Below are 19396 nucleotides of genomic sequence, written 5' to 3'. Positions count from 1 at the left end.
GTAAAATGCCATGTGGTGCAACTCTCCAAATACATAATATTTATGAATTTTAAATTAATTATATTTATTTTTTAAATACATTTTTAAATTATCACATAATTTCAGGCAAAAAAGATCCATTGTCAATATTGTAACATTGTATGAAGCACATCTCACACAGAAGTCACTTTCAAACCAAGCAGCTGTTGGCCACATAAAACTTCAAATAATAGCCCGGGCTTTTATTTTCCCAAATCGTCGAACTGCACCGGCTTGTATTTGAGACAGGCCTTTATAATTTAATGTTGAGATGTTGTTCATTGAGTGTAGGCCTAGAGTCTCTAATCTCTAAAAATCTCCAAATGCTCCACGTGAAACTGCGGTCTTCCGACCTTTTACTGTCGTGTCAATTGATTTTGATTAATATGCGCGAGGGAGAGAGAGCAAGACAACGCTCGTGTTGTTTGAAGACGTGAGAGTGCGCGCTCGTGGCCGGGGCGCTCTCTCTGCTCGCTATGCGCCCTGTCAAGCGCAGCAGTCATTCTATTCTACATCACTCACCGGCTTTGGTGGGACAAAAAATTTGCTCTGGCGGCCGCCAAAAAGCAGACGATCTGACGGGTTTTAGAAGATTAAATACAACCCGAAACTAAAAAACAGACCCGGCCTCTATTTGAGACCGGCCTTTATTTACCCAAACCTGCAGCCACACCAGGCGTGTAAAAGTGACAGGCGTCTATTTTGGACTCGGCTATTATTTGAAGTTTTACGGTATTCATGTGACCAACCTGAACACAAACAAACTCTGCAAGGTGAACTTTTTCGACTCTTGCGGGAAATTTAGGATTACGTAGATTCCTATTAAAAAGACTTTGCCCACAAAATTTCACAGAGGAAGAGTAAATGTGACCGCACCTTAAAGACGAGATTAAAAAAGGAAGTAGCTCCTTTCTTCCATATTGTGATGTAGCCTACATGAGAGTAACATACTATTGAAAAAAGTAGGGCAATGACTTGGTTTTGTATCGGTTGTTTATTTTGAGATGTGGGCGTTGCACACAAAAACGGCGGCAGATGATTGTGAGCTTTGCAGGTGTGTGGTTTAAGAGGACTAAACAATTCCTGCACCAGTCACCAGGCCAGAGAGAAGTTTGTTTCACCGGAAGGTCAAGTTATGACATTTTTGGTAGTAATGTCCCAATAAAGCAGCATACATTTATTATTTTAATAAATATAATCAAATACACTTAATATTTTATTCCTCCATATTGTGTAATAATATACTATAATACACTGAGGTGCAAATAGTATCTGCCACTATTTGTTATTAGTATTAGAATCTAACTATGTGCACTTACCGCTGTTATCATTATCACTTAGTGTAAATCTACATGAAAATACCTTTTGTTCCTATTTACACTTAGGGACACGAAACCGTTTTCAACTAAAAACGCAAAACTTTGTATACACTTTGGCCGTTAATTTACATGACAACAGAGTTTTGGGGGCCTGAAAACGCAAACTTTTGAAAATGGGTTTCAAAGTGCACGTTTTTGAAAACGGTCTCTGTGTGTAAGATTTCATCAGGCAATACGTCCTCCAACCACTATGGGTCACACTCCTGCCATGACCAGCTGTATTGCTCCCAGTCACTAGGGGGCGCAGGAGGTCTTTTGCCTGCAATCCTCCTCCAAGTTGCCAGGAGGAAACCATTGGCAAGAACTCTCAGTTGTACTTAGCAATCATTGTTGATGATACTCACCTGTGTAGGGCCCTATTTAAGTTTGCCCTTTGTCATTGTTTTTTGTTCAGTCTTGAACCTACCTACCTGTGTATCCCATGAGTTTATTGTGAGCCATTGTGCTTGTTTTGTTGTCCTTTTTTGTGACCATTGGAAGCTTTGCTTCTAGTTTATTTGTTTGTACTTTGTTTTTTGATCATTCAAAAAGTGAAAGCTATGTGGAGTTTATGCTGCTCGTCTCCTTGAGAATTTTGTTACTCCTTTGTACTTGGGTCTCAAAATCCTCAAAGTTAGCACACTCAGGAAGAACACCAGCTCTGGTAACACACTTACCCACACCATCTCCGGTACCTCCCATCTTTCCCCAACCTCAACCAATTCCGGCAGTTCCTCTTCTCGAGCCCAGGCTTCCACCTCCTGAGAGATACGATGGAAATACCAGGGGCTGTCGAGGCTTTATCACTCAATGCTCTCTAGCCTTCCAACTTCAACCCAGTAGTTTTCCTACAGACAGCAGTCAAGTGGCTTATATCTTCACCTTACTGACTGGAAGAGCTTTGGATTGGGCTCGGCTCTCTTGAAACATTGTTCACCATTCACTTCTAACTCTAAGCAATTCCTAGCAGAGATGAGGAAGGTATTCCATCAGCCAGGAGGAGGAGTCGGAAATGACCAACGATTACTTCAACTCACTCAAGGAACGCGCAGTGTAGCAGAAATGGCTATTGAGTTCCGTACCCTGGCAGCGGAGAGTGGCTGGAATGAACAGGCTCTTCAAGTAGCATTTCATCAGGCTTTTGCAACTGAGCTAAAAGATGAATTGGCCTTCCGAGATCCTGCGCCTAACTTAGATTCTCTTATTGATGTCGCCATCTGAGTGGATAACCGAATTAGGAATAGGAGGTCTGAAAAACAACAAGACAGAGTCACAGCCCAAAGCAACGTCAGTCCAGTTCAACCTGCTTTCCAAACTCTTTGCACAGAGCAACCCATGCAGCTTGGGAAGAATCACTTATCACAATCTGAACGGGACAGATGTATGCGGGAGCGGTGCTGTCTATACTGTGGAAAACTGGGGCATTTTTTAACTCATTGCCCTGAACTTGTGGGAAAAGAGATTTCTCGTCCAGAGAAAGGGGGGCTGAGACGAGATAAAATAATTGACCCCCGATATTCAGCTGGATTTCCGACAGTGATGCATTTCTTCTAGGGCAATGGTTGGCACAAGGGTTCTGCATTTGTCGACTCGGGTGCTGCTGGCAATTTCATGGACAGTACTCTGGCTAAGAGCTGGAAGATACCACTCATAACTCTCCAGGATAAGCTCACGATAACATCCTTAGACAACAGATCTCTGGGGTCCGGCCAGGTAACACACCGTACCATTCCCATTTCAGTTGAAATAGACTCTCATCAAGAATCACTGTCTTTTCTTATTATTGACACACCCGAGTTCCCAGTTATCATTGGTTACCCTTGGCTAGTTTCTCACAATCCTCAGATTGACTGGCCAACTAGAAGTTTCACCAGATGGGGATGTGTGTGTCCAACGGCTGGAATTCTTTCATCTCCTGATTCTTTTTTGGGGCCTAAACGACAACTCTGGATCCAGCATGAGTCAAACACGCCAAGAACCAAGGTACTAGTCGTTCCTCAAGTTAAACTTACACCCCCTGCTCTGGTTGTTCCTTCTCCTGACCTATCTCGAGTTCCCCAGGTATATGTCGATCTCCATGATGTGTTTAGTTAGTCCCGGGCCAAAACTCTTCCTCCTCATCGATCCTATGATTGCGCCATTGAATTGTTGCCAGGATCTTGCCCTCCAAGAGGTAGACTTTTCTCGTTGTCAGCTCCAGAGAGGTCGGCAATGGATGATTACATTCAGAAGACACTAGAGAATGGATTTATTCGGCCTTCCACGTCACCGGCAGGGGCTGGCTTCTTTTTCGTGGGTAAGAAGGATGGAGGTCTTCGCCCATGCATTGACTATCGTGGTTAAACAACATCACAGTAAAGAACCAATATCCACTGCCACTTATGGCCACAGCTTTCAAACTCCTCCAGGGCGCTACCATCTTCACTAAGTTGGACCTCCGGAACGCGTACCATCTGGTGAGAATTCAGGAGGGGGATGAATGGAAGACGGCTTTCAACACCCTTAATGGGCATTACGAGTATCAGGTGATGCCCTTCAGGCTAGAAAATGCACCGGCCGTCTGTCAAGCCCTTATCAATGATGTCCTGAGAGAGATGTTAAACCAATGTGTGTTTGTATATCTCCATGAAATCTTAATATTTTCCCAGAGTTACGAAGACCATGTTCAACATGTCCGGCAGGTTCTGTCTCGTCTGCTCTTGAACAACCTCTTCGTCAAGCTTGAGAAAAGTGAGTTCCATGTCACTACAGTCTCTTTCTTGGGTTTCATCCTTTCATGCGGCAGTGTACAGATGGATCCCAGCAAGGTTTGTGCGGTCCTGGAGTGGTCCCAGCCTGATTCATTAAAACAAGTCCAACACTTCCTGGGTTTCGCCAACTTTTATAGGAGATTTATTCGAGGCTTCAGTTCCATTGCGAAACCTCTCACAGCTCTCACCAGGAGGTCTGGCACACCCTTCCAGTGGACCAAGGAGGCTAACAAGGCGTTCAAACGACTCAAACAGCTATTTACTTCAACTCCCATATTAACTCTACCAGATCCTGAGTTACCGTTTATTATCGAGGTGGACGCATCAGACGTGGGTGTGGGAGCTGTTTTGTCCCAGAGAGCGACTAGGGACAATAAACTATATCCTTGTGCCTTCTTTTCACGTCGGCTGACAGCAGCAGAGAAGAAATATTATATTGGGAATCGGGAGTTGCTGGCGGTTAAGCTGGCTTTGGAGGAATGGAGGCACTAGTTGGAGGGGGCTAAACATCCATTTCTGATATGGACAGACCACAAGAACCTCACATCCAGGGAGCCAAAAGTTTGAATCCTCGCCAAGCTCGGTGGGCCCTTTTCTTTAATCGTTTCGACTTTATCCTCTCTTACAGACCCGGTTCCAAGAATATAAAGCCTGATGCTCTGTCAAGGCAGTTCGAGTCACAGGAAGAGGAGGACAGGTCGGAACCCATCATTCTAAGGTCCAGAGTGCTAGCAGGCATCCAGTGGGAGTTGGAGACGGCAGTATGGAAGGCTCAACATCGCCAACCTGACCTCAGGTAATGGCCCATCGGGTCTCCTCTTTGTGCCAAACACCGTCAGGTCCAAAGTACTGCAGTGGGGTAATGCTGCAACTTCAACCAGACATCCAGGAGTCCTTAGAACCTTGAGGCGGATCCAATCTAAGTTCTGGTGGCCCAACATGGGAACTGATGTCCGGAGATTTGTTGCCGCATGTTCCACTTGCGCCCAGAATAAGGAACCTAGAGCCCTCCTTCAAGGTAAACTACATCCACTCCCTATCCCAAAATGACCCTGGTCCCACATATCCATGGATTTTGTTAATGGCCTACCCAATTCTCAAGGTAACACAGTGATTCTTGTAGTAGTCGACAGATTTTCTAAGGCATGTCATCTCATTCCCACCTCTAAAATTCCTACAGCAGGCCAGACAGCAGAACTTCTCATGCAACATGTCTTTAGAATTCATGGTTTTCCTCAAGATATGGTGTCTGATCAGGGTTCCCAGTTTACCTCAAGATTCTGGAAGGCTTTTGGACGTCTAATCGGTTCTACCATCAGCTTGTCCTCAGGGATCCATCCCCAATCCAATGGCCAGACAGAGAGAGTGAACCAGGAGATTGAGAAGACCCTCAGGTGTCTTGTCTCGAACAACCACTATTTTCTGAACAGGACTTCCAAGCACAGGTTCCAGCTGTAGCAAATTAGCTCTATGAAATATTAATAACCAATCATAACTTGTTATAATTGATTGTGAATTTTTGGATCAGTTAATCGGATTAACTTGATGTAGCTACATTAACATCATCCTATGAACCCTCAATATTGGTTATTAATTGATTAATAGAAATGTACATTTCCGAGGCATGGGAAATGTCTTTCTTACTAAGTACTACTAAGAGCAAGTAGTCAAAATCTATATGATTAGTGACTCCAGATATGCGCTTGAGACACGGACAAGTTTATGTGTGATATGAACAAGACTATTAACTAGACTAAACATTTAAACTACTCTAACATACACATCCATACATGCATACAGTTTACCAAGGGAAAGAGAGCTGAAGCAGAATATAGGAAAGCTAGAACTTATAGCATTGTTTGAAATTCAGCAGATCATCAGCCTTGAGCAAACCATCAGTTCAGTTCTACCACGCCCTTCTTAAAAAGGGTTAAGGATACTTAATGTATCAAATAATGAGACTAAGTTTGATACTTGCTTTACTTGTTTACTTGTTTAAGAAAATAATCTTCAAGATTTGTATAATACTAATGCGTTATAAAGTTAGCAAAATGTAATGTAAATGAACAAATGGGGGATGCAGATTGGAGTTTATAGAGACCAAAATGCCACACTTATGATTTTGGTTACCCATGGTATGCAAATTCTGAAACATTAACCCATTAGAGTTTACAAGAAAACGTAGGCCAAACCTCATTAAAGGAAAATCGTGAGATGGGAAAATTAGATGCATGTTTATACATTTCTCAAGTGGTTTTATGGAATATATAGGATAAACAGGGTTTATTTCTCTTTCTATTTCGAGTGTCACAGCCCTCTGCACATTCCCTTTTGGGGTCGTAAACTCTTATCAGTCTTAAGGTGTCCTGTAACAGGACAATAGGTTCTGCCAGTGTTGGCTTCATTTGTGATTTCATAGACTTTTGTTGGGAGAGTGAGTTTGCTGGATTATTCATTAAATATAATGAATAATTAGTGTGTGTCTGATTGGTTCAAACACTACACAGCAACGGCCCAGTTAGTCCAGAGGTGCAGGGGGATCTGGCGGAGTGCTTGGGCAGCCCTGTTAAAGTCGACCTGTGAACAACAGAAACAGGCCAATCGACGTTGGCGGATAGGTCCGTCATTCCGTCCTGGACAGAGAGTGTGGCTTTCAACTAAGAATCTTCCATTGCGCCTCGAGTCACGCAAACTAGGTCCTAGATACATTGGACCTTTCAAGATTCTCAAGAAAAAAAACCCGGTCTCTTACCGACTCCTATTACCCAGGTTCATGCGCATATACCCCACACCCTCCATCATCCAGTTCCTCAGATGGTGGAGGGGCACCTGGTTTACTCTGTGCAGAGATTATTGAACATGCATAAAGTACGGGGAGGGGTCCAATATTTAGTTGACTGGCAAGGCTATGGTCCAGAAGAGCGCTCGTGGGTACCAGTGAGAGACATACTGGACCCAGATCTCATCAGGGACTTCCACAGACAACAGTCGAACAGCACTAAAAGGAACGTCAGGAGCCGTTCATCAAGAGAGGTCTCCAGTAAGACTTTGTCAGGCAATACGTCATCCAACCACAAGGGGTCACACTCCTGCCATGACCATTGCTCCCAGTCACTAGGGGGCGCAGGAGGTCTTTTGCCTGCAATCCTCCTCCCAGTTGCCAGGGGGAAACCATTGGCAAGAACTCTCAGTTGTAGGCCTACTTAGCAATCATTGTTGATGATACTCACCTGTGTAGGGCCCTATTTAAGTTAGCCTTTTATCATTGTTTTTTGTTCAAACTTGAGCCTACCTACCTATATCCCGTGAGTTTATTTTGAGCCATTGTGGTTTTTTTTTGTTTTTTTTTTTTTTTTTGTGACCATTGGAAGCTTTGCTTCTAGTTTATTTGTTTGTACTTTGTTTTTTGATCATTCTAAAAGTAAAAGCTATTTGGAGTTTATGCTGCTCGTCTCTTTGAGATTTTTGTTAAATGAGGGTTTCAAAATCCTCAAAGTTAGCTCACTCAAGAAAAACACTGGCTCTGTGTCCAGGGGACTGGGGTTCTAATCCTGCTGAAGACAACATTCCAGATCTTAGTCTATTACCAGTTTTTTACCAGTCGCCAAGAGTTGAAGAATGTTCAACTTTGGGTAAAACGCAGTGCTCATCACTGTCACTTTTTACCCAACCATCCAATCACAGTGGAGGAGGGGCGGGACAAATACCACACCGACCAACTGCCAAATTCTGCTTGTACAACATCAACAGATGACAACAGCAAGCATAATAGCAGAACAAAATAGTTTAAAACAAGAGCCAGACCAAATACTTTACATTGTATCGACATTAAATATAGAAACAACACAGAAACAAACTATCTGTGAAATGAGATAGTAACACGTTTGCGGATATTCCGTATCATAACAAGCAAAGCGTCTCAACTGAAAAAAAATCTGCACTGCCAAAACGCTCTCAAGCACCCACAGCTAGTTTTCAGCAGAGGGCCCAGCGTTTTCAGCTGGCTAAAAAATGCTTTGGTGGACACATGGTTATGTTTGGTATCTTTGTGTTTTCATTCCTGTGTCTGTGTTACGTGTTTCATTTCAGTTTGACCTTAATTACTCTGTTAGTTTCCTTAGTTACCGATTAACCACACAAGTGTCTCGTTTAGTTCATGATACTCCTTGTTTGGTTCTATTGCTTGTTGGTTCTTGTCTTCATTTAATGTGTGTGAATTATGATTTCTCCTGGGTGATTCTCTGTGTTTATTAAAGACTTTATTTACTTTATCTTTGTCAAGAGTTTTGGATTGAACCATACACAGCGTGACAATATTGTTGTCTTATTTATCATCGATCTGGGTGTCTGGTTTCCGAATTATTTGATAAATTGGGGGAGATTAGCTACTGCTAATGTGAGCATGTGTTGTGTCCTGCAGGGGGAGCTGCTGAGCCCGTGTCGCTGTAGTGGTTCTGTTCGCTGCACTCATGAGCCCTGTCTAATAAAGTGGATTAGTGAGAGAGGATCCTGGAGCTGCGAACTCTGCTACTACAAATACCAGGTCATCGCCATCAGCACCAAGAACCCGCTACAGGTAACTTAATGCTTGCCTAAGCTTGTTGTAACATTATTATTACCAAAAACATTATTACCATGTTTTTTTTATATGTTCCTTTTTAATTCCATGTACGCTGATGAAATATTGCATTAGTAAAAGTAATCCATTTCGATTTAAAAGGTAACAGTATATGTTTTAAAAGTAAAAGTGTTTTAAAATCTATATGGTTTTATTTATTTATTTTTTATACACTCCATCCTCCTGCTCAAAATACTTTGGTCTAATGCCCCAGTCACACTGATAGAATTTAAATAGGTTAGTCTGACATCATTATGATTTTTTTTTTAAAGTCAGCACAGTCGAGCTCTAAGGATCATATTACTCCTGCTTCTAGGCTCATTTTAAATTCAGACAAGAACAATTCAATGATTTGTTAACCTGAGTTATTGAATCAGTAGTTGTGAACAGTTCATTGAAAAGAATTGGCTCTTTGAGATTTGTTGTTATGCTTTGAACTGTAGTGAAGAAAATAATCTTAAAATGAAGGAACTCAGATTAAGTCCAAATAAATCAATATAGTTACATGCGTTACGGAGTAACACTAAATGGCCAATACAGTTTGTGGACACCTGAACACAACGCCCTAATGTGTTTAAGTAAAACCATGGACGATTCATTTCATAACCATTGGCATTAATGAGGCATCAATCCTCCCTTCAACTCTTCTGGCAAGGCTTACCACTATGTGGGAACATGGTTGCAAGGAACACTGCTCTCGTTCATTACTCCAGAGCATCAGTGAGGTCAGACACTGATTTTATATGATGGGGCTTGGCTCACAGTCATCACAAAGGTGCTCATTGAGTTTCAGGTGGGTTTTTTGAAGGCCAGCCAATTTCTTCCACACCACAGTCCGCAAATCATTTCTTTATAGATCCCGCTTTGTGCAGAGAGCATTGCTACGTTGGAAAAGAAAACATTTTGTCGCATTGTTTGGACATTTACATGGCTGTATAGTATAGAAAACGCATTAATTAGAAGGTGATGTTCACATACTCTGGCCATAGTGCACCTTGGCATACCATGTATGATATATGAATATGGTAGTCATTCAGCACCAAAATATAGCCATCTGATACAACCACTGTGCCATTGTACCACCATACTGACAGCATTAGCAGTGTGTTTATCTTATTCCTTTCATATGATCAGCTCATATGATTCATTTGCTTGTCTGGGTTCAAAGCTTCTACTCTCAATGATTTTACTTTCAGCCTTTTTTGCTTTCTTTTGATCTGACCTTCAGATGATGAATAGGACATTTTCTTCTTTGTTTTGGTTATTTTAAAGGTACACTACAGAACTTTTACAGGCCATACAATTAAAAGTTTTTTTTTTTTAACATTAGTTGTACTTTTGGTTGACTTGCCTATGATCCGATCTGTCATTCTACACCAAGATCTACAACCAGCAAGAAGAACGTCTACAGGGCACGTATAAAAAATAAAAATTAAAAATTAAAACGAAAGAAAGAAAGAAAGTTGTCTGAAAAAGTAGACATCCGAACTGCTCATAATATAATATTATTGTGCGCTTACTGTAGTGAATTGGGGTAAGGGAAGAACAGAGTTTTTGTTTTTTTATGTACTTCATCTTAAAGATCTCCCAGAGCGCACCTTTAAAATAATGATATGAATAATAAAACCAAAAAAAAGTAGACCACTACCATTCAAAGGTTTTGGGGTCGGTAAAATTTTGTAAAATATATTTTTGTTTCTTTTGCTCATCAAAGCTGCATTTATTTAATAAAAAATACAGTAAAAACAATACTATTGTGAAATATTCATACAATTTAAATTAAATGTTTTCTATTATTTTAATATCTATTTAAAAGTGCATTTTTAAATATATTGTAATATTTTAAAATGTAATTTATTCCTCTAATGGCAAAGCTGATTTTTTTAACAGCTGTTACTCCAGTCTTCACAAGTGTCACAAGATTCTTCAGAAATCATTCTAATATGCTGATTTGCTGCTCAAGAATCATTTATATCAATGTTAAAAACACTGTGTAAACACTACTTAATATTTTTCTGGAAGCCACAATACACTTTTTTTAGGATGAATAGAAAGTTCAAAAGAACGGCATTTATTAGATTTTTTTTTTTTTTTGTAACAAGTCTTGATCAATTTAATTCCTCCTTGCTGAATAAAAGTACTCATCTTACTGACCCCACACTTTTGAAAGATCATCTGCATCAGTCTAATTTACAGACTAATTCTAGTAATATTACCAAAGGCATATTTGTTTATATTATTAGTCTGTTTTATTCTGACTGATATTAAGTCACTTATATTATCTGCGTACTGTATAAATATTTTCCAGTGTCTTCTTGTTTTTCACATGTTCAAATGTGCGTCTGTTACTGTCTATTAGTTGATCATATTTTTCTGTGTCTCCAGTGGCAGGCCATCTCTTTGACAGTGATAGAGAAAGTCCAGATAGCTGCAGCTGTTCTGGGTTCACTGTTCCTGATAGCCAGTATCTCCTGGCTGGTGTGGTCCTCCCTCAGCCCCTCGGCCAAGTGGCAAAGGCAGGACCTGCTCTTCCAGATCTGTTATGCCATGTACGGCTTCATGGACCTGGTTTGCATTGGTAGGTCATTGGATGCTCAATAACTGCAGCCACCTGGCTCAGCAAAACCAATGCTGTGCTTTTACATGTTTGTATGTTTACTTGTCTGAGAGTATCAGACACTCTATGAGGAGTACACTGTGACTAGTGGCCACCTTGGTAACCAACATCTATTGGAACCATCTGAAAGTGAACAAGACATAATGTTGAATTACAAGCCCACATGTGGAAATGTGCAGGCAGAACTAAGGCCCCGTCCACACTACTGCATTTTCGTTTAAAAACGGAGACCTTTTGCTACGTTTGCACCTCCCGTCCACACTAAAACGGCAAAAGCGGAGACCCAAAACGGAGAAGTTTAGAAACGCTGCCGATCTGTTTTTCGTTGTGATTCTCCGGAGACCGGAGGGCGTTTTAGTGTAGACGGGTCAAAACGGAGGACTTTAGAAACGATGACGTAGTAGAGGCTCACGCTCGGCTCTATGATTGGGTGTCATCATCAGTCATGGCGTATATCTTTGCTAGCAGCTGTTGTACAAGTAAATTCTGCATTTTACAACGCTATAACTGCCTACATGCGCCGGAGTCAAGCTATTATTCGAGCGATCTGTGACAATTCCCGTGTGCAGCGGCGGCGTTGACCGTACATGGAGCGTCGGTTTGGGGTTAACCCAGAGCATGGTGGGATAATTTTATCAATGAAGTTGTGTTTACACCGGCACGCGCATGCCCAGTGTTGGTGAATGGTCACGTGATCCGCGTTTTCAGTCGTTTTAATGTGGACGGAGATCAATTCTAATACGCAGCTAAAACGCTGGTGTGGACGGAGATCGTATTCGTTTTAATTATCCGTTTCTAAACTAAAACGCAGTAGTGTGGATGGGGCCTAAGAGGATTGTGTTTTTCAGGCAAGCCACATGGAGCCATGAGTAATTGCTGCATTTCAGTTAATATCATGCAGTTTTTATGCATCTACTGAATAAAATTCCTTACAATAGAAACGGAAAGGCTAAAAGATTGAGAACTGGAAATTGATTCTTGCATAGATGCCATTCAAAGTCAATTCAAATTCAAATTGGCCACAATATACTGGCTGTCACATTAAGAATGTACAATTTAAAATCCATCCAATATTAAGTGACTTTTTATATATAACTGATATTGTGATACATAACAGTAGGCCTACAATAACCATTTCAAGCAGTAGTTTGCTACATAGTTGTCACATGATCTCATCACATTAGTTAAAGGGGTCATATTATGCTTTTTCACTTTTTCAACTTTAGTTAGTGTGTAATGTTGCTGTTTGAGCATAAAAAAAGATCTGCAAGGTTACACAGCTCCAAGATGTTTTATTTAACATAATCTTCTTTCCAAGAACTATAACGAACGACTCGTTTGGCCTACAACGCATTTTTTCCCGGGCTTTATGAAGTCACAGTGTTACTCATTTAAATAATCCCCACCCACGGAATATACAAAAAAGGGTACGAGGCCTGGATGAGCTGCATTAGAGAAGACAGTGTTGTCACTATGTCAAAGAGACACTGTTTTATCCACCCCGTTTCCAAAACTCATTTGTTTGACTTCCTAAAGGTGATGATACACAGGTAGGGTTGCCAACTGTCCCGAATTAGCCGGGACGTCCCGTATTTTGGGCCTAATTTATTTGTCCCGATTAAATAGACTGCTACGCTGATCTAACCACTGACTGATACAACAGCAACAAGACACTTGAGAATGATCACGACACCGGTCATCATCCAATCACAGCCCACACTCATGCGCATCAGACCATACAAATAACAAACTCTAAATTGAGAATGAATAATTCTTTTGGGACAAATCATTGTTTGATTTGCAAACAGAATCCTCTGCTGATGTCTGGTCGCTCCCGGTTCGATCCGGACTCGCGCTAAAGGCAAATCCCTTTTACTGTCCGGCCGGGTTTTGATTTCGGCAAATCAGTTTTCGTGAATTCAAACAACGTGATTATTGTTCATGAGTCCAACATTCAGCCACGCAAGAAAACATGAAATCTCCCTGAGGGAATAGATGTGATTTTCTGCCCAAGAAACATTTCTGATTATTATTAATGTTTAATAAAAAATAAAAAATCAGGATTCTTTGATGAATAGAAGGTTCAAAGTAGATTTATCCGAAATAAAAAAAGCTTTTGTAACATTATAAATGTCTTTACTGTCACTTTTGATTACTTTAATGCGTCCTTGCTGAATAAAAGTAGGCTAGGCTATTACTTTCTTTAATTTCTTTAAAATGTAGTGTATAATGTTACAAAACCTTTCCATTTCAGATAAATGCTATTATTTTGAACTATGGTTTGTGTGTAATGTGACTTTTTTGTGTGACCTTAAAATTCGTTTTAGAATTAAATTGTACATAAATAGGTTAAGCAAAACAAATGTGTTTATGTCTGAGAACCTTTTAAACATACAAACCTGAAATTACATACAGTATACTGTGTGATACAGTACAAATATTTTGAGTGTTCCTTATTTTCCTGTAAAAAAAAACACAATTGTCCCGCATTTTTCTTTTCTGAAGTTGGCAACCCTATACACAAGGCAACTTTTTGAGCAAAGTTGCTGGGCAATCTTGCCGATCGATTGTTGCTTGAGCACTTTCCCATTGAAAAGGGGCAATACATTTCTATCTGGATAATTTAGATCGGTCGTGGGCCCTGTGTCTCATCTGGTTGCCCGTTGACGGCAACATTGCCCAGCAACATTGCTCAAAAAGTTGCCCCGTGTATTATCACCTCAGAGTGGTTAATTTATTTTAAACACTGTTCATGAACATTGTAACACCAACGTTTACGTGTGCTGCACATTTTACGGAGAACAGCTTCCAGAACCTAAGAGAGTACAATGCAGGCTACACACAAAAGCAGTTCCCACTTTGTTTGTTTGTGGATCACAACTTGTAATAATAATGTCCTATTATTTCTAGTTGTATTTTTTATATTAACAGTTCCAATTATAAGTTTTATGTTGTTGCTACAAACTACAATGTAAACAAAGGGCAAAGCTTTACCTCCGCTAGCCAAATAGTGTTGATATAATGTTTACTGTAGCTTTTGTAAGCTCTCGCTTTTGTAAGACTGTTCACCTCCCCTTAGGAAAGTAACCATGGTTTTGTTATCGATTACTGTTTGTATTACCATTACTGTAAGTATCATGATTAAATGGTGTATAACTTTGTATCTAAAATGTATAAGAAAATTACAAACAAACATACCACTCTGAAACGTCCTGTAAAATCCGTTCTTGCAAAGTCCGTAAATGAAATCCATTTAGCACAATCTTCTTGTTCGTTAACATTCTTAAGTCCGAATCAGGCTTGAATTGGTTTGAAATTGAGGACATCCTTAACATTTACACCTGAGCAGATGAAACTCACGGTTATGGTAAGGGGCGTGACATTTCACGAACACGCGCTAAGCGGTGCCAATCACAACACACTGGTAACCAATCACAGCACATTTCGTATTTTGTAAGGACCGGCTCATCGAGTTCTACCCAGACTTGGGTGAGAGGTGCTGTAATAATGTAAAATATGTGAAAAATAATGTGTTTTTTTTAACAATCAAGCATGAAAGCATATTCTAGTACACCCCAAAAACTAAATCAAGACTTCATAAAAGGGCATAATAGGACCCCTTTAATTCAGTGAACAGTTGAATTAAGAAGTTGGAGAGTTTACTTGATTGTCATTCACAATGCTTCATGTGAGTGGATGGTTGATGGTGAGCGCTTTTGTCCTAATTTGTTTGTTGTGATTTTCTGATTGGGAACTGAACATTTAAAACTGAACTTTAAAAACGTACCAGTTAGGGCTTTAACAGAAGCATACCATAGATTAATAGTCGGCCTGTCTTGAAAGGTTTATGCGGAATCATTAAAAATCTATTTCTCTGTTGAGAAAAGTAATGGAATTTTTACTTCTATTACCCCACTGTTGCTCTCTGTTCCAAATGGTACTTTCATTATTACTTGCCTTCTCTCATTTGGAATGAGCCTTCAAACTGGATTCCTCTTTCACAAGGCCTCTTTCACAGCATACAGACAATTGTCAGTTAAAGGAAGTAATTTTGCAGTTTGTTTGCCATTTATGTGATTTTGCCATTAATTCTAAAATGCTCAATTGTTCTCATGCGCCCAAGGACTATCAGCGGAAATAGAATTATAAAGGGTCGATACTCGATGCAAAAGTATACTTTCCACAACAATCTTTACAGTTAAAAGCATTACTTTAGCTTCTATGTTAACATTCCTATTCAAAATGAAGGTTGAGTGATATATAGATTTACGCAGTGTTCTAAACACATTGCCTATAAAGCCCTCTCACTTCAAGAGCTCTGCCCTCTGTGCTCACTTCTGATTCACCCTATTTGTAGATATTATAACAATAGTCATTATGTATGTAATTTGGAAGTGAATAGACCAAATATTTAGGACTTTCTGTGATATGTAATACGTTGTCACACTGGTATAAAGTATTACAGGGAAGGACATGCTGAGTTTGATCTCTTGAGGAAAGGCAAGACGATGGGATAGTCTAATCAGGCCAGCTTAAGGAGCGATCCTTCTAATGCTTCGCAATGAGAGAAAATACACACTGCTCCCTCGTGAACCGCATACAATTGAGGCAGTAAATAACACGCGCACACACATTGTATCAGTCTTTTTGTCTCTCAGAGGAAATGTGCTCCTAATTAAATGATAATTTTTTTCAATTAAGCATCAGCTGAAGAACATTGTTGTAACAAAACCATTTTGAGGGAGGAGGGAGGAGGGAGGTGTAGGGGGGGGGGGGGGGGGGGGGGGGGGTACTGCAGCTAAAACTAGAGCAGCTTTTAAAAAAAAACCTGTGTGGGAGGAAACCCAGAAATGTGAGGTTAATTGCGGGATAGTTCACCTGTTTACTCACCCTCATGTCATTGCCAATTGCAAGACTTTCGTTCATCTTCAGAATACAAATCAAGATATTTTTAATATTCTCTCCCCATTTTTGTCCATTCATTACGTTATCAACCTTTTTAATCAAGATTTAAAAAGTACAAAGACATCATGAAAATAATCCATATGAATCAAGTGAATCAGTCTCTGTCTTCTAGATTTGCTGATTGATTCAAGCGAATCAAAGTCTTCTGAGGAGACATAATGAATTGCCTGCAAAATTTCACAGAGCAATGGTAAATGTGACTGGACTTGAACTCGCAATAGTATTGAGAAATGGCTGTAACCATTGCAAAAGATAATGAAGAAATCCAGACTTTGCATTGCTACTTAAGAATTTCATTTTTATTTCTAAACTATTTCAAATAATTCCTGCTCGTTTCATTTTCTTAGATATCCAGCCAAAAAATGATCTGGTTCCACCCATTTTTTTCTTCAATCATTTGTCTCTCTATTTACTCAAAACCCCTATTTTCTGCTATTTCCAAGTTTGTGTGTCAATGACATGACAGATACCTGACATGACAGATACCAGTAACTAGGGAAATGTTCACACTATGGCAGTATAAACTCATTTTAGAGTGCTAAATATATTCTATAGCAAAACAACTCACTACTTTAAATCATCAGGACTCACACCTTAAAATTGACTATTTTGGTTAACCTGTATATGGAATCACATTGGAAAACTCATGTCATACAGTGCTATAGCCAGTCACTGCACACACAGTTGACATGTGTATTTTGTGTATTCCTGTGAGGTTCCGATAACTCACAGAGATGGAGTTATGAGCCCTTCCAATCACTGTCTTCCATCAAAGCCTTTATCAGTTTTGTGGTCTGGGTCTTTCCCGAATGCTTTGCTCCACACTAAACAATTCAATGCCACAGCAGGATAATGGATGAATTTGTGCCTTTATTGGGCTCGTTTATCAAATAAAGTCATGTTAACTGTAATGACTTTTCAGCGTTATGAAAGTCACCATTTTTATATATTTATTTTCATCACTGATACAGTCATTATTTACAACTTTTGCAAGAAAAGAAAAGAGCATTTTGAGCAAAAAGCTGAGAAAAATGCGTTTTTGATCCAGAACGATGATCAAACCATAGATAGAGTCGATCGAGTCCATTAACAGCCCCAAAGGGCCGTCACGGCATCTTTGTTTCCAGGCGGACATTTAAAGAACGCGACAAACACGTCTCCCGGAAATCCTATAGAATTCAACTAATCAGATGACATTCAAAAATCCTAAAGTTTCCAGTTAGTTTCCAGTTAAGTGTGATATATGCATGAGACATTCAGCCAGCGGTTCGTAAGAGTGACGTCTGAGGCTGAGACTAATGGCGGGGAAGCATTGTCTCATAAATGACGGAAATTTCCGCCAATGGCGGGGAAAAGAGTTAGATGCAATAACATGTTTTGTTTGAATGGTGAAAGTGTGTATAAACATAGCCTAGTTATAGTAAAGGTGCGGTCAAATTGACCTTTGTTTGGAGAATTTTCGAGAAATGGAGAAATCCAGTCATTTCAGTAGGAATCAATGCGATCAGGATTTACATGTGAGGACAAGATTTTCCTGTGCAGATTTAATTGCGTGTTCAGTATGTCACACAAATTCGCCACATTGACAAAACAGAAAGCTGCTTGGTTTGAAAGTGACTTCTGTGTGAACTGTCACTACACTACTAACAACAGATAATAAACCAATTTTCATCAATTTCCTCTAACGTGACCGCACCTAATGTCTTTTTCAAAACAAAAATGTGTATGAACTATATTCAGCACTGACAATTGTATCCTGCCATTTGAATAAATGCACAGGTATTGGACAAAGTACCTGCGATATACAGTAGCTGCAGTTTGATGAATGAGGTTTAGACAGCTCTCTATGCTGATATAAGTGCAGATTGGACATAAAGTCATATGGGATTTACAGCAAGAGTGTCAACAACTGCAGCCCTCTCCTTAACATCCACAAATGACAGCTCCAACATAAAATATCTGCCACCTAGTGCGTGCAATCTAAATGGGCATCACAATGCTGCAGAAGCTGGAGTGGAATGGCTGTTTCACCTCTCCAGTGGCTCAGAGGGAATAATGAGGTTTTCTCAGAGCAGCGCTATGGGTAATCGCGACTGCAAGAAAAAAGAAAGAGGGTGAATGGGATGGAGCTGAACAATGGTGATGTCGAGATTGTTTTAGTGGCTCATCCGTTTGTGCGTGTGCATGCTGTAGATTAATGGCAGAGTTCCTCAAGAGTTTCTCTCTGTGATGTATCGCTCTGTAGCCAGACTGGGAGGGAGACAGAACAAGAGTCCATTCTGTCTGATTAGGTGGAGAGAATGGAGATAATGCCTAAAGGCGATCGTTTTATTGAAACACTATCACTGAGAATAGCATTGGCCTTTTATTATTTCCCCTCTTGACAGGAAGGGGGCATCTGGTCTTCTGAGAGTTTTACGAACAAATTGTGATGGGGGCTCGAGTCTGAGACTCGGACTCGACTCGCACTTAAGTCGCACAAACAGCTGACTTCAGACTTGACTTGAGACTCGACCCAAAATACTTCAGACTTGAACTGCGACTCGACCCAAAAGACTTCAGACTCGAGCTTCGAGACTTGTCAACAACCTGTTTTCATGCAATTATTGCTTTTTAAATCTAAATTCATGAATGTATTTCTATTTTCTTTTATTGGCGCATATATACGTTGGGGAAGCGTATGATGAGCTGCATGCCGTGTCCCCTGCCCTTTGCCATACTGTTCAACGTGCATGCGCTATGCCTATGTGCGCGCCGCGCGAACTCACATATCAGAAAATGCATTGACGATGGCGACACCAAGTCCTCCCGGAGTTGTGCCTTTTGTCATTAGTTTTGGTTTTAATAACTCTACAAACAGTGGCGGTAAGCGAACAGCTACATTCAAGATAATGCCGGATCCACAACGTCGAACTTCATCAGGCACCTCAAAACACCCCAATAGGTCAGTCACTTGCTAATGTGAAAGAGACGTTCAATTTAGCATCGTCACAGGTACAGTAACAAGCTAACCATCACAAAGTGTTGTATCCATATAATGTGACAGACTTAGGTTCATATTTCACCAGGT

At 40.3% G+C, this 19396-nt stretch overlaps 1 protein-coding gene across 1 annotated transcript in view; it reads left to right on the top strand.

Moving 5' to 3' along the window:
• The window catches only part of marchf4a (membrane-associated ring finger (C3HC4) 4a), a 94879-nt gene that overhangs the window by 70524 nt on the left and 4959 nt on the right, over positions 1-19396 (top strand). Inside the window, exons 2-3 of the mRNA XM_056254326.1 lie at positions 8547-8702; positions 11130-11322. Of these exons, the coding sequence (XP_056110301.1) occupies positions 8547-8702; positions 11130-11322 (349 nt within the window). The remainder of the gene's footprint in view (positions 1-8546; positions 8703-11129; positions 11323-19396) is intronic.

The sequence above is a fragment of the Rhinichthys klamathensis genome, unplaced genomic scaffold (assembly GCF_029890125.1).
Source record: "Rhinichthys klamathensis goyatoka isolate OS25496 unplaced genomic scaffold, OSU_Roscu_1.1 h1tg000111l_1, whole genome shotgun sequence".
Taxonomy (NCBI): Eukaryota; Metazoa; Chordata; class Actinopteri; order Cypriniformes; family Leuciscidae; genus Rhinichthys; species Rhinichthys klamathensis.
The sequence above is the reverse complement of the archived record's forward strand: the minus strand, read 5'-3'. Positions and strand labels throughout refer to the sequence as shown.